General features: G+C 45.5%; 2 protein-coding genes across 2 annotated transcripts in view; one reads left to right on the forward strand and one right to left on the reverse strand.

The window, feature by feature from the left end:
- coch (coagulation factor C homolog, cochlin (Limulus polyphemus)) overlaps nucleotides 1-5,843 on the reverse strand; it is a 17,835-nt gene extending 11,992 nt beyond the window's left edge. The window contains exons 1-5 of the mRNA XM_079527827.1: nucleotides 5,686-5,843; nucleotides 4,438-4,482; nucleotides 1,734-1,778; nucleotides 679-835; nucleotides 1-105 (exon numbers count right to left, since the gene is read on the reverse strand). The exon at nucleotides 1-105 is cut by the window's left edge and continues 29 nt beyond it. Coding sequence (XP_079383953.1) covers nucleotides 1-105; nucleotides 679-835; nucleotides 1,734-1,778; nucleotides 4,438-4,477 — 347 coding nt within the window. The 5' untranslated portion in view covers nucleotides 4,478-4,482; nucleotides 5,686-5,843. The remainder of the gene's footprint in view (nucleotides 106-678; nucleotides 836-1,733; nucleotides 1,779-4,437; nucleotides 4,483-5,685) is intronic.
- A 2,380-nt stretch (nucleotides 5,844-8,223) lies between these two features.
- On the forward strand, nucleotides 8,224-9,228 carry LOC306941792 (glycerophosphodiester phosphodiesterase 1-like; the record flags this gene model as incomplete). Its single annotated transcript, XM_079527435.1, has 1 exon — nucleotides 8,224-9,228. One exon carries the CDS (start codon nucleotides 8,224-8,226, stop codon nucleotides 9,226-9,228), a length of 1,005 nt encoding a protein of 334 aa, XP_079383561.1.
- Nucleotides 9,229-15,904: the final 6,676 nt, after the last annotated feature.

Here is a 15,904-nt window from a genome sequence, read left to right on the forward strand (position 1 = left end):
GACAGAGCCTGGGACTGGAAGCCGTGTGTGTAGGAGCTCAGGTAGTTTGACCGGCCTTGCAGTTTGTGGACTCTGACCATCCCCGGCCCAGACCCCAGCAGCCCCCTGGACAGCAAGAGGGGTAAGTGACATCTCAGTCGAGTATGTATGTGCCTTCAACACCTCACACATATGGTTGAGCGGAGTACCTGCAGGTCTCTTTTTCTGCTTTCTGTTATTGTGGAGAAAGCTTTCGCCGAAAATAGCAGATTGGCACTGAGCTTATCGGTTGGCTATTTTCAGCGAAAGCTTTCTCCACAATCTTTCCCCCACAATAACTTAAGTGGTAAAACCCTCTATTTGTTTGTGAAACGCACCTGAGAAATAGCAGATCTACATTAGCCATAGGCCTATATATATTTCTTCTTCTTTCTAATTATTTGTTCTGTCCGAAAAATTGTGTTCACTTTGTTGTCATGATTTCTCACAACTCGAGTTGGCTTTGTATGAGGCTTAAAAGGTCTTTAAATAAATACTTTTTGAAATTTCGATGAGGAAAATGAACGGGGAATCATTTCCTGGGCCCTGGTAGGGGGCGGGACTGCGACGCTCTATACTATAGGTTCTATAATACGGGTTTACCACTACAGAGATAGTGGGAGGTACATACTGTATGTAGGCTCTATAATACAGGCTTACCGGTGCAGAGCAGCGCCACAGATGCTGGACACGGAGGCGTAGGTTCCGGTTCCAAACACAGACAGACGGGACAGTCCACAGTCCGACGGACACAGAACCACCTGGCCGTCCGCCGTCAGGTCAGCTCCACGGGTGGAACAGCTGATAGGGTACGGCACTGAGACGGAACGGGACGCAGCTTTTTAGTTTAATTTGGTAATTTTATCGTCTATACACAGGCTTATGTGAGCACCCCAAACAGCCGGAGGAGACTAAAACATCAAAAATAATTATTACAAATAAATGAAAAAACACGGCCCCCTCTCGTCATTGGACAATAGGACAATATCAGTCACCAGAAAAAAACATTGGGTGTTTTCGATGAAGCTATCATGGTTAAAATGGAGTTTGAAGTTATAATGGGTTTGTATATGAAAGGGCGGGGCAGCTAAAATGAATATCAAATATCTAAATACTGAATCAAGCAACTTAAAAACTGTCTGGGGTGTTCACATAAGCCTGAGTAGACAATAATATGACCAAAAGGTTTTTTTAAGTGAAATATCCCTTTAAACCTCCAGTCTTAAAGAACTGGACTGGATTTGAGTGACAACTGTACTTTTGAGATCTTTTCCCGTCTACACCAAAATCACACAAAATAGCTATCTTTGGCTAATGCTCCCCCTGTGAAGCTGGGGTTGCAGTGGTTATTTATTACACAGAAAATAGTTGAAAACTGAAGTAGGCTAAATAAAATAATATATATAAAGCCCCAAGGGCTTATGGAGAACATATTATTATAAAATCAATATAAAAATGTGTATGCAGCATCACAGATGATAGGCTATGGCATTATCACAATACACCTACTCGTTCCACATGTTGTCAAACCTTGTCAAAAAATAGCTGAGCTTGTATAGATCAGAGCTGGGAGATCAGAATAAAATAATCAGTATCCAAAGCTGCATGTCAAATAATTTTAGTAGAATAAAAAGTAATTAAACAAACAAATAAATAAATAAACGTAAAAGTTACTACTAATACTTAAATATTGTAATTGACGTAAATGTACTCACCAGAGGATGGGGAGCCCAAGGCTGAGCAGGCCAGACACACAACACCTGGAAAGAAAGAAAGAAAGAAAGAGATTTTAGATTTCAAAGCTTTATTAAAACCTTTTTTCCAAAGCCACAAACCTAACCATTTAAAATCACAGATGCAAACTTTTTTCTTTCTTTCTTTCTTTTATTTGTAAGGTGCCATCAATAGTGACTGTACTTTGATGCGAGCTGCCATTAACCCCTGTGCCTCAACAAGGGATCAACCCACCCCAGTGCCATTAACCCCTGTGCCTCAACAAGGGATCAACCCACCCCAGTGCCATTAACCCCTGTGCCTCAACACGGGATCAACCGACCCCAGTGCCATTAACCCCTGTGCCATAAACAAGGGATCAACCCACCCCAGTGCCATTAACCCCTGTGCCTCAACAAGGGATCAACCCACCCCAGTGCCATTAACCCCTGTGCCATCAACAAGGGATCAACCCACCCCAGTGCCATTAACCCCTGTGCCTCAACAAGGGATCAACCCACCCCAGTGCCATTAACCCCTGTGCCTCAACAAGGGATCAACCCACCCCTGTGCCTCAACAAGGGATCAACCCACCCCAGTGCCATTAACCCCTGTGCCTCAACAAGGGATCAACCCACCCCAGTGCCATTAACCCCTGTGCCTCAACAAGGGATCAACCCACCCCAGTGCCATTAACCCCTGTGCCATCAACAAGGGATCAACCCACCCCAGTGCCATTAACCCCTGTGCCATCAACAAGGGATCAACCCACCCCAGTGCCATTAACCCCTGTGCCATCAACAAGGGATCAACCCACCCCAGTGCCATTAACCCCTGTGCCATCAACAAGGGATCAACCCACCCCAGTGCCATTAACCCCTGTGCCTCAACAAGGGATCAACCCACCCCAGTGCCATTAACCCCTGTGCCTCAACAAGGGATCAACCCACCCCAGTGCCATTAACCCCTGTGCCATCAACAAGGGATCAACCCACCCCAGTGCCATTAACCCCTGTGCCATCAACAAGGGATCAACCCACCCCAGTGCCATCAACCCCTGTGCCATCAACAAGGGATCAACCCACCCCAGACCCTGCACCTTATCTGGTCTTCTCTTGCTTTCAAGAAAACTTTCAAGAGTTTTCAAGACAGAGAGAGAGAGAGAGAGAGAGAGAGAGAGAGAGAGAGAGAGACAGACAGACAGACAGACAGACAGACAGACAGACAGACAGACAGACAGACAGACAGACAGACAGACAGACAGACAGACAGACAGACAGACAGACAGACAGACAGACAGACAGACAGACAGAAAGAGAAAGCGTTTCAAGCCTTCCAACGGGGCTGTCTGGTGGCTACACGCAGGGACCACATGCTCCTTGTGAGTCGCGAGGACCAGTGATAGAACGTGACTCCCATGACGTCTGGCATGTCTCCCTTCTGTCTGCCCTGCTACTGTCTCTCTATACTACTGTATCATCTAACAAGGTTTGAGAAAGAAAATAACTGTATCAACTGATCCTTTCAATCAGCTGCTGAAGAATGTTGGGGTAAGGGGTGGCATGGTGTGTGTGTGTGTGTGTGTGTGTGTGTGTGTGTGTGTGTGTGTGTGTGTGTGTGTGTGTGTGCACACGTGCGTTTTGAGGAGAGGGTGCCCTGGGAACAGTGTCTGTTGTGATCTGAGATCATCTTAACGCATTTCGACCTGGAAAGCCTATACTGTACCACTGTCCGGCAGAAACCTTGTCTCTCTGAGTTTCAAATGTGTACCAGACAGTAGACACCGGTTTTCTTTTTTTTTTAAATAAATTAAAGCCTTTCTTCGTCATACAAGAGTGTTGCACAAAAGTATTGAAAATAGCAGATCTACAAGCTGTAGGTAGATCGGCTATTTTCACTATTTTAAATCGTTTTAAAAAATACAAGGTTGTGTTTTAGGATTAGGATTTTTAGAAGGCGTTTAGAAAATCGGTCTTAATGGGTTAAACTAGGGTTGTCCCAATCGGATCGGGTGATTGGAAATCGTGGCCGATCACGTCATTTTCAAATGACCGGAATCGGATCGGGAGCCAAAAAACGTGATCGGGACACCCCTAGTATCAATATGATATCCATATCATGATATTACACTGGGAATTGTCTGTGATTTGGATATTATACTATTGTGATATGGCATTAATGTGTTCTATAAAATATAAATATCGGATCGGGAAAAATCAGTATCGGCAGATGCTCAAAATCGGATCGGGAGCAAAAAAACGTGATGGGGACGTCCCTAGGTTAAACAGTTGATCTGTAATGTTACATCTGACAGAGGACAGTAGAGAAAATGCCTTCAGAATAATTTATGAATATCGGATTACTGTATGTACTTTTTAGCTGTATTTAAAAGCGAGCAAAGCTAATAAATAAAATTGTAGAATTCTACCGATAGCGAGTTCCGCAATATCTCGGCCTGAGTACATTTATCATATTCTACACAAAACAGAAAACAATAGAAGAAAGATATAGATATAGTTACTGTCAGGCAGAAACCAAATAAATAAACTTCATCATACAAGACAAAAGCAACGAATATATAGCCAATCCAATTTTAAAATGTTTTAAATAAAAAGTCCCCTCCCCCCCGACAGTGACAATATTCTATACAGAAAACAGAAATCAATCAAACAGATAGATATATTATTCTAGCTGAACTGTCGTTACCTAGGAGATGTAGCACAGCAGACGGCTCCATGATGGACATAACAACTGCAAACGAACAAACAAACACATTATTCAAATCAACGTCTCCGACTGCACTCCTACACACAACCTTCCAGAAGCAATTAGCCGCTTCACACTGCAACATCCTTAATTGATCAACTTTGTAAGTTCTTGAAGGTGTACAAATGCAGGTGACATGTGTCACAGGTGGCATATTTCAGTCAGTCAATAAAGCAGACAAATGTGTCACCCTGTCAGTCAGCCCACTACTCAATTAAGTTTGGTTGTCCCGATTCGATCACGTGAACGAAAATCGGGGGCCGATCACATCATTTTCTAACTGATCGGAATCGGATGGGGAGCAAATAAAACGTGATCCCTAGTTTCAATATTATACGTCCATTGTCCATCAGAGGTACATAAACACGTGAAAAGGATTTTTTGTGTGTGCTGGGCATTCCTTTATTCCCAAACGTCTTATATAAAAAAACAAATATCGGATTGGGAAAAATCGGTATCAGCCAGCAGATACTCAAAATCAAAATGATCGGAATCGGATCGGGAGCAAAAGAAACGTGATCGAGACATCGCTATCAATAAGCCATCGGTCACACCAGTGGTTCTCAAAATGTCTCATTTCAAAGATGCCCCATAACTCTGACAGCATACTGTCAGAGTTACAAACTTGTAACGGTCAATTTAGAACCCCCCCCCCCCCCCCCCCCCCCCCACACCCCAAGGAACCCTGAGAGACTTTGAGAACCACTGACTTAAATCCTACTTTCCGCCCGCCAACTATACCAAATCTCTTCGCCAAAAATAGCCAGTCTGCACACTCACAAGGTGAGCTTGTACAGTAGATGGGTCAGACTAGCAGTCAGCCAGTGATTCACGCAATAAAAAGTCCTCAATTAATCCTGAGTAGAATACAAAATTGTCCCAAATGGATAACGCTAAGGATTTTACAGTGCTGGTGAGCCAGTCAGTCAAGCAGAAATGAACAGCCATTCCAGCAAGCAGCCAGCAACAAGTCAGCCCAATAATAGAATTCAGTCATCAGCCAGTCAGTGATCTCAGCATCTCAAAGTCACAGCAGGTGTTTGAAATGACCTCTGCACGCACAAGCACGTGCACGCACAAGCACGTGCACGCACACGCACACACACACACACACACACACACACACACACACACACACACACACACACACACACACACACACACACACACACACACACACAAATCTACCGCCAACTCTAATAATCCACCAAAAGAAAACACACCAATATTGTTTTCCAATCCAAGCTTTCCAGCTGATAATTTCTTTTAAATATTTTCACTTTTTTCCCAAATTGTGTAATCTAAAAAGAAAAACGATCGTGTGACATTAATCCTCGACGGGTTGAGAGAGCTGCCGGAGTATGTGATGCAAAATCAGTCTCGGTCGTCCGGAGAGAGACAGGGCTCCTTAAATAACCTGAACACCCCTCCACCTAACACCTGTGACATCACTGGAGGTGGGAGTGGCTTTCTGTAGAGCGATTGTTGACGGGTCAACCTGTGAGGTAAAGTGATGAGAGAGAGAGAGAGAGAGAGAGAGAGAGAGAGAGGTGGAGGGAGCTAGGGAGGGAGGGAGCTAGGGAGGGAGGGAGAAAGGATAGCTAGAAGAAAAAGGGTGAGGGAGGAGGGAGTGGGGGTGTGAGAGAAGGAAGGGTAAGAAAGGGAGGTGGAGAAAAAAAGAAAGGGCAATTGGAGAGAGAGAGAAAGAGGGTAGAGAGAGTGAAAACAGAGCGTATACAAACTCAACAGATCATCCTTTCCTAAACTGTTCTGCAGCGACATCTCAGCTTACAGCAGTGGATCCCAAACTTTTTCATGTCAAGGACCCCCAAATTGACACTAATAATTAGCCTGCGGAACCCCATTTTAAGAGATATGCCAGGGACCCCCATAAGAGAATATTTTTACAGCTCTAGCAGTGATTTTCAACCTGTTTAATGTCAAGGACCCCCAGTTTGACATGCATTAGTCTACGGACCCCCATTTAATGGCATTTCTACCTCTGGGACGCCCAATGTATACCGTAAAATCAGTGTTAATTAGACCCTTATGGGTCCATAAGGGTCTATTTGGTTCCTAACTATCATTTAGCTGGGGACCCCCTGGAACTCTCTCAAGGACCCCTGGGGGTCCCAGGACCCCACTTTGAGAACCAATGGCTTACATTACATTTAAAGCTGAACCTCTCATTAGACATACTAGACCTATACGTGCCCGTTGGCCACCGGTCTACTTGAGAGCGATGCAACTTGGGAGCGTAATAATACCCGTTGTCAACTTGTCATAGCACCGGTCTGTCTGTCTGTGTGTCCCACATGGAGATCTCTGTATCTGCCAGTCTGCCTGTGTGTGAAGAGTGCAAACTGACTGGTTAAGTAATCAATTTGCAGGTGTGGGGTTGCCATGACAATCAATTGGCCGAGGCAGATGCCGGAAATTGCACAGGTGAGGGGATTTAGGCTGATTAGGCCCACTGGCAGAGCTTGACCAGAGACTTTAAGAGCCTTTTGTGGTGGTTCTGGAGAACCATGGGTCCACCCGACTCGATACCGGGCACTGCACGTAGTGCACTCCCTGCGGGGGTGTGGACTGCGTGTGTCGAATGTGAAGTCGGTGGGGCAAACGGTTGTCGAGTTACGTGCATTACAACCGTACGCACGCACGCACGCATGCAGACACACAGAGACGTGGTGCATTTATAGTAGGACTGGACAATACGTATGTATTAATTATGAAAACAAAGAATGTGCTTTATATCAAATGAGCAACAATCAAGATGTTGAACTCAGTTTTGGCAGGATTTCAACTGTCACATCTGCACTGTGCAGAGTGACAGCACTGCATAACTCCTGCTTTTATTCTGCTTAATATAGTTAAAAATCACACCCGTGTGAAGTGAGGGGCGCTCCGCGCTCTTATCAACATCATCTCATTCCGGCCAATCACAATTTGCGTCCTCATTTTTGCGTCATCACTTTTGTCTTCAATGTTTGTGATTACACAAACCCGGAAAGCTAGCGCCCCTCTGTCAAAACTATATTCCTAACCTGATCTGCAGAACAATATAAACTAAAAATCACACTTGTGTGAAGTGAGGGGTGCTCTTATCATCATACATAATCATACATCACATTCCGTGCTCAGCCAATCAAATCATTGCTATGGGTTACACAGATTGCTCAGCCAATCAAATCATCCCTATATGGGGTACACACAAACACACAAAGTTGCGCATAGCACCCCTCAGAAATGTGCAAAATCTGTGTGTGTGTGTGTGTGTGTGTGTGTGTGTGTGTGTTGTGCATCTATAAATTGGTGGCCTCTGTGAAGTCGCGGACGATTCCCCGGACTGTGGGCTGGGCAAATTCTGCGAGGCCCGTGAACTCTTTCACAAACCGGCAAACCAATCAATACCACCAATATGCCCAAATATGGGAATGCTGATCCAGTAGTCCAGAACTGCTGTTGCCCATATATAAGCATATGTGTAGATTCATGTATCTTGAGAATTGACTGAATAACTGACCGACTATAAAACTCGCCGTGATTCCGGTCAAAGGTTATCAGCCACAAACCCAACCTAGCTCCATGTAACTCCTTTGTACAGTAATGACAATGTCGTCGAGTCGTTCTCAGACACAAAGACAGAAGATGACAGTTTACGAGACTTGCGAGTTGAAGGAAGGAACAGGAAGTTAGTCGGACAAAGGCGCAACCGTAGACATCATGTTGTGTCAGCTCGAAGATGACTGGACTCTTTTCACGCTCGTGTTCGCCGTGGCTCTGCTGGTGCCCAGAAGTCCGTTACGGTTCTGCGGCCTCGTGGCCGCCTTGTATGTCCTCTGGCCGGCGTTCCGGTTCCGTCAGGCGCCACCGTGGAATGCGCGCCAGGTGATCCGACCTGCCGGAGATACGGGCTCTCCCATGGTGTCCGTGATCGCCCACCGCGGCGGGGGACACGACGCGCCCGAGAACACCGTGGCGGCCATACGGGAGGCCAGCAAGAACGGTGCGTCGGGCGTGGAGCTGGACGTAGGGTTCACGGCGGACGGCGTCGCCGTTCTGATGCACGACGACACGGTGGACCGCACGACCGACGGCTCAGGCGAGCTCAGCCAGATGAGCTTCTTCCAGCTGGCTAAGCTGGACGCGGCCGCCAAACATCGACTCAGGGACGCGTTCGCCGGCGAGAAGGTCCCCACGCTGGAGGAGGCGGTGGAGGAATGCCTCAAACTCGGGCTGACGATCTACTTTGACGTCAAAGGCCACGCGGACCAGGCGGCGGCAGTGCTTAAGGAGCTATACATGAAGCACCCGGCGCTTTACGACACCAGCGTGGTCTGTTCCTTCGAGCCCAGGGTCATCTACAGGATGAGGCAGGCCGACCCGGACGTGGTCACCGCGCTGACCCACCGGCCGTGGAGTCTGAGCCGCTTCGGGGACGGCATCCCACGCTTCTCGTCGCTGTGGCGACACCGCTGGGCGACCCTGATGGACGTGCTGCTGGACTGGGCGCACCACCACCTGCTCTGGAGGCTGTGTGGAACCTCCGCCATTCTGGTGCAGAAGGACTCCATCTCGCCGGACTACGTCCAATACTGGGCCCGGAAGCGGGTGGCGTTGGTGGCGTGGACGGTCAACACGGCCGTGGAGAAGCAGTACTACCAGGACGTGCTGCACGTCAACTACATGACGGACAGCCTGCTGGGAGACTGTGACGCTCATTATTGACTCTGAGTGTGGAGCCACAATCGCGTGTGTACACACATGAAAGGCAAGCACAATTTTTACTTTTGATTCTTGTACAAAATTACAAAACAGTAGCGCAGCGCCCCTCCAAGGCCTTGCTTCATGTGTGCTCCTAGCTTTGTGCGTGCCTCCAGTGACGTCATGTGGGTGCTTCCAGTGACACGGTGGGTGACCCCCAAAGGCGCCCCTCACATCACACTAGTGTGATTTTTGCCAGCTGCTTGAAAAGCGGCAGGTTTTATAGAAATCACACTCGTGTGAAGCGAGGGGCGCTCTTATCATCATATCAGGCAATTAATTCATCACATTGTTTTTGCCCCAGACCCCGCGTTTGTATCCTTCTGTGTAAAGCACAGAAGCGTATCAGCCTGGTGGAGATAACTATGGAAATAATTAGTTTTATACAGCGTCACCACGACATCAACAAAATTACACACGACACACACCGGACGAGGTTCAAACGACATGTGTTTCGTGCCCCAGCAGGGCTTTGCTGGTCCAGTCTCTCATGACTCTGAAAGCTAAACGTGTTTTCACCGCAGTGACTTCATTCACCCTGAGCCTATAGCATCCTCATGTTACTCCGCTTTCATCACAGCTTCATCCTCCTGCCACAGTATCACATCACACAAGTAATGTACCTTAATCTCTATAGTCCCCCTAGTCTGGGCATGTAATATGCGAGACAAATAGACGAACATTTGGCTTACGTTTGGCGAAAACAGCAGATCTAGCTGTTTTGACAATCAAATATTTCAAAAGAATTGTTAGTCTTAGTTAAGTTTGAACATTTTTCATAGCGGATTCGAATGCCATCAATGCATTGAAAGGGACAAAATCTGTTTAATCAGAGTATTCAATGGTCCAGTAGACACGTCTACTGACCTACCGCAACCTACCAGCACGAAATGTTATATTGTGAGGTTTTGGAGACATGATTCAGTAGGCTGCATTCTGCATTGATCACGGCTATACTGAGCGTCGCAGTCCCGCCCCCTCGAGAGACCCGGAAAAGAAATCCCCGTTCATTTTCCTCAAAGTATTTATTTAAAGACGTTTACGCCGCGGACAAAGCCAACTCTTGTCGTGACAAATCATGACAATAAACACAATGTTTTGGGCCAAACAAAGAATTAGAAAGTAGAAAAAAACGGCAACACTTTTTTTGTTGTTTTTCTTCTTTGTAATTATTTGTTTGGTCCAAAATATTGTGTTTGTTGTCATGATTTGTCACGACTCGAGTTGGCTTCGTACGACGCTTAAAAGGTCTTTAAATAAATACTTTTTGAAATGTATATGGGAAAAATGCATTGGGATTCATTTCCTGGGCTTTGCGTCGTCATGAAAGGGGGCGGGACTGCAACGCTCTATAGGGGGGCTAAAGCTTCTATGGCATTTCTACACTTACTCAAGCAGATAATCTGAATACTTCTTCCATCACTGCTGGGCACTGGCAACACCGTGGCTTGGTTCAGAGGCAGAACAGAGTACAGTTAACAGTGCACGGAGGAATGCAGCTCTTGCCGTCTGTAGGTAGAACAGCACGCTCACTGGAATCCACCTTGGTAAGTCCCCGAGGCAGAGCCAAGGGGACACAGGAACAGGAACAGCATGGAGTGAATGTGGCCTTTGAAGGCTTTGGAGAGAGAAGCGAGCAGCAGATCACATGGCAATGTTGTTGACAGCGCCGTGCGACAGAAACGGAAATACATTAACCGCATATCTTACATCGTGTAACTGCTACTGATGCTGATAGTGTTACTGTTGTTACTGCTATCAATATATTGCGTCGTTACCTTTAGAGCTGGTGTCTGCTTAGTAACACGGACGCACGCACGCACGCACACACACACGCACACACACGTTTCACACACGTTTCAACCTTTTCAAAATCCAAGGGCAAAGCACAGCGCTGCATTACATCCTGTGTATTGATGAAATGTCCTTGGTTGACATTTTAATAGAGACTTTGGTCTTTGTTTGGGACACAATAACGCTGTGAGGGAGACATGGGAAGAACTGGCAGGATTTGGTCCCAGGTCAGTTAAGGGAATGCTGGAGGCGTTCAGCCATTACACACCATTAACCAGTTAGTCCCTCAGGGCTCTATATTAGTGTATTTTAGAAAGCTTTTGCTAAAGATAGCTGATCGACAAGCTCACAGCGTGTTGCAACTCAACGTGCTGTGAGCATGTCGATCGGATATATTGTCTGCCAAAGCTTTCCCCACAATACGGATGCCAATATGGGCTATTATTAAATCACTTTCTCATGTCAATGCAAGAGCATTTTATTGATATGCCGTGGCACGTTTCAAACGAGGTAAACAGCCTGTGTTTCACAGAAATCTGGAAATTCATATTTATTATTGACAATGGCCATACTACTGTCTCACGTGTCAAGTACTGTGGCTTAGCCTTTTCAAGAGCAGTAAAATGCTTCTGCATCTGATGGAAGCTGCAGTCATAACAGTCCCGTCGCCAGGCATATTGTAATTTCAGCAGCATCTAATATTCTATCTAGCTGAGCGGTCCAAGAGCTCTCTGGATTTCCTGCTCCCCAGAGGAGCTACTGAGATCCAGTATGATCATTATCACTTGTGACTGCTCTGATATCACCACACACAAACTAAAAAAGACATGCTTTGTTAACCCTTTGGTGGTCACTGGTCAGGGCTACTCACATGTCATGGCGTTTAACCACTGAAATCCTGTATATTACGTTGACCAGGGTCCCCAAGGGGTCTGTACTTGGTCCCCTCCTTTTCTCCCATACACCAAATCTCTTCGACCGAAAATAGATAGATGGAAAATGTTTGCCTATAGCTCACTTGCAATACAGTCACTGCAATACAGGACCTTGCAACTAGATCTATGCCCAATGATTCTACCTCGAATCGTATGTATTTGAACTCAAACTACATTCATCGAATCAAGGGTTAAAAAATCTGATGTTTCTGTTGGGTTGTTTTTTTGTTTTGTTTTGTTTTGCTTGGCTTTAGTAAAGTCACGTCCTGCTGCAATTTGATCAGGCATGTACTGTAGCAGGGAGACTGTGGCTTACGTCAATATGATTGGAGAGTGATCGTACAACTGGTTGGACCTTCAAGAGGTTTGCTACTCGCTTCAAAACACATCTAATGTGCAGCGATGTGATCTCCCCCTGACATGACAGTGTCGCTTTTCCAAACAAAACGTTCTGATTTCATCATTTCTCCCATAGAGACTTAAAGATGAAGTCCACTCAAATGAATCATTTGGGGATGGAATCATTCAGAAGCTGACATTTCCCCAATGTTGATTTAGTATTTATTTGTTTGTTTAGCTATGAGCTGCCAAGATCAGGGCAAATGCAGTCTGATGATCATGATGATCATGGAACTGTGCCGTTAGAGATCATTTAACAAAAACGTCATGGATAATGATTTTAACATAACTAGGACCACTGGTCCTCAACTCTACAATACTGTTAACTTTCTCTTTTAGCTTCAACAATACAAGCTTTAGCAAAAGACAATAAACAAATAAATCATCATCATCATCACTGGACGAGCTCATCCTGTGGCCTCTTAATGATCTGTATAGAGGGTATGCGCGTGACATCATCATCAAACCCGGAAGTTATGCAGGAAATGCCTACTGAGTGGCAAATAACTACTTTCCTGGCCTCGACAGCCCATACATCCAAACAGAAAAGTCCTATTTGATTGCATTAAACAACGTTAAACAATGTTAAACTCACTTTGCATGTTGCTTTGCCACTCGATGTGCCACTCACTTTAAGCATGCACATACCCTCTATTAGATGGCATGTGGAAGTACATCATGGGAAATACAAATCAGCATCAATACTAGACTGACTACAATAGAGGGTATGAGTGTGACATCATCATCAAACCCGGAAGTTATGCAGGAACGCCTACTGAGTGGCAAAAACTACTTTCTGGCCTTGACAGCCCATACATTCAAACAGAAAAGTCCTATTTGATTGCATTAAATGACTTTAAACAATGTTAAATTAACTTTGCCACTCGATTTGCCACTCGATCTGCCATTCACTTTATACATGTGCATACCCTCTATATTCAGAGAGAGAGAAAAATACATGTTTGGCTGTGGTTGGATGAAGCTGTCGGTTTTGACTTGAAGAAGTCTAATGGATGAATGACACTGTGTTATTGCCTTTATGTAACCTGAAAGCCAGGCTTTATAATGAAGACCTTCACCAGATACAGTTACATTTCTCTCTAAATCTCTGTCTGAATTCAAACTGTGTGTGTGTGTGTGTGTGTGTGTGTGTGTGTGTGTGTGTGTGTGTGTGTGTGTGTGCGTGCGTGCGTGCGTGCACTTTGTATTGTACTGCTATTTACTTCTAAATATTGTTTGCACTGTGGAGGGTATTTTATGTTAAGGCTTAGCTGTGTGGGTGTTCTTATATTTCCTCTTGAGGGCCACTTTTTCTATGCTTATGTGCCTTCCTGTGAAGTAAAGACCAAATACCTTCCTTTTGTTTTGTTGTTTGTTTTGTTTAGGTAATGATGTGCCCGGCAGAGCCCTGACACTGGTCTAACTGTTCCAAGTTAGACCAGTTCCAAGTCACAGAGACGCATCTTTTAGCTATTATGGTCCTAACCTTTGGTCCCAGTCTGATGTAGCCAGTCTGATGTAGCCGGCAGGCATTTGTCTTTGCCAACGGATGATTCGGTCTGGCTTATTAGCCAGGCTAAGTCTGATGGGGGATCTGCAGGTTTCTGAATTCATGAACATTTTTAAAAAGAAACCTTAAGGGGACGTGCCCAAAGAAAGCGTAGCTGACAGTGCCTTTCTGTCATGCTTTTCTCTGGAAAAGACGTGGAGAGCTCCTCCTCCCAGTGCCGAGCATTACGTTGCAGCGTCCAGTGCCCAACTTTTAGGCGGCTCCACCAAGGGGCGAGATGCCCCCTCAACTGGACCGTCCTGCCCCCTCCCTCAGCCAAGAAAGGTGGATGTGATTTTTTTTTTTTTATTAAAATAATATCAATGAAGCGCAGTTTCAAAATGCATATTTGGAAATGGATGAAAAAACAGACAGAATCTGCTGAAAGTGCAACCACCTCTGTTCCTAGGCTCACAAGCTAGGTCCCGTCGCAAGAACGGACCGTGACTGACTGACTGACTGACATACAGACAGAGGACTTTAGGTGCTTCTTGTGGTTGTAAATAGCCACCGTGACTCCAGATTTATATATATTTGGCCGCGGCCCCTCATCTGAAAATGTTCTGTGCCAGGGAACCCCAGAAGAGAAGATTTGTGTTAAAAAGAAAATCTAATTCATGCCAAATCTTCCAACGCTTTTAAGATTTGTAAAACAATATTCAGAAATAGCACAATGCACATGTACAAGTTCTTGAGCTTGCATAATTTTTTAACAGCCAAATTTTGCTCAAATTGATTCTTTGCTCCACTTTGTGCCACCTCTAGATGCGTGCCAGAGGGTGACAGCAGTGCAGTGTAATTACACAAACAGCCTGAAACAGAAGCACAGAGTAAGAGTAACAATATTATAGCAGAATAGTGGTGAGATGTTGTGCAACGCAGTGACATTAAGCAGTTACTCAATTAGCATCGAGTCATGAGCGTGGCTTCCACAGTCCTGTTACCTTTCTTACACACCTCGTATAGTATGCTTTGATTGGATGTGATTCAGCGTTGAGAATATAGAGCCTCACATAGGCCTAGGTATCAAAACAATAGTGCGTGCACATAATATAAACATGTGTCTGCCATTATTGTAAACGTTCACTCAAATTGCACTTTTCTTGACAGTATAACTTATAAGGTACTCATTTGGTAACCAGATGGACTTCATGGAGAACAAATGTCAGCTCTTAACCGGACGACAACCTCCTCCTCCTCCACTTTAGACTGTCAGCTCGCTGTACCAAGATCCTCCTCAGATGTATATTTTTATAAAAAGAACGGACTGCCAAGCATTAGCTACATACTGAAGATGATTTATTCAAATATACCAACAGACAGACACACATTTGACGTTCACAAGGTTCCCACCGAGAGAGAGAGAGAGAGAGAGAGAGAGAGAGAGAGAGAGAGAGAGAGAGAGAGATGGATCCTTTGACTGTACATTTGACTCCACATCATACTGGTGTTTACATAAGTGCGTTACTAGATTAGTACAGTTCATTGAACGGCTCTGATCAGGGCCGGAACCCGAGCCTGTAGACCTGGGACTGCGCCAGGGCCCCCGCCCCCAGGGTCCAGGCTCCTTGGGCATCCAGAAAGGACAGCAAAACTAAATATTTAGCCTTTCGTGAGCAGAGGCAATTGAGACTATTGGGCGCCTGGACAAAAAAAATACCCCACGGGGCCCTTCTGACCCACTCGATTGAGACCTTGGTGGGCCCTTTTTTGTCAGGCTCTGGAACAGTGGGTCTCGATCTGCCTAATCTTCTTTAGGCCTTTAGTCCCCTGTGGGCCTGGGCCCAGCAGGCCCCCTCAAGAAGCCCACTCTGGCTCTCATTAAGGACTGTGTGCCTGGCTGACATACTGTAAGCCTGATTTATGTTTAAAAGCAGGCAATACATTGAATGAATCAGCTACTCTAAATCACTGTCACAGACAGCCTTCACTTATCCAGATATGCTCTTTCTCTTGTGCTACA

This window comes from Electrona antarctica (assembly GCF_951216825.1).
Source record: "Electrona antarctica genome assembly, chromosome: 18".
Lineage (NCBI taxonomy): Eukaryota > Metazoa > Chordata > Actinopteri > Myctophiformes > Myctophidae > Electrona > Electrona antarctica.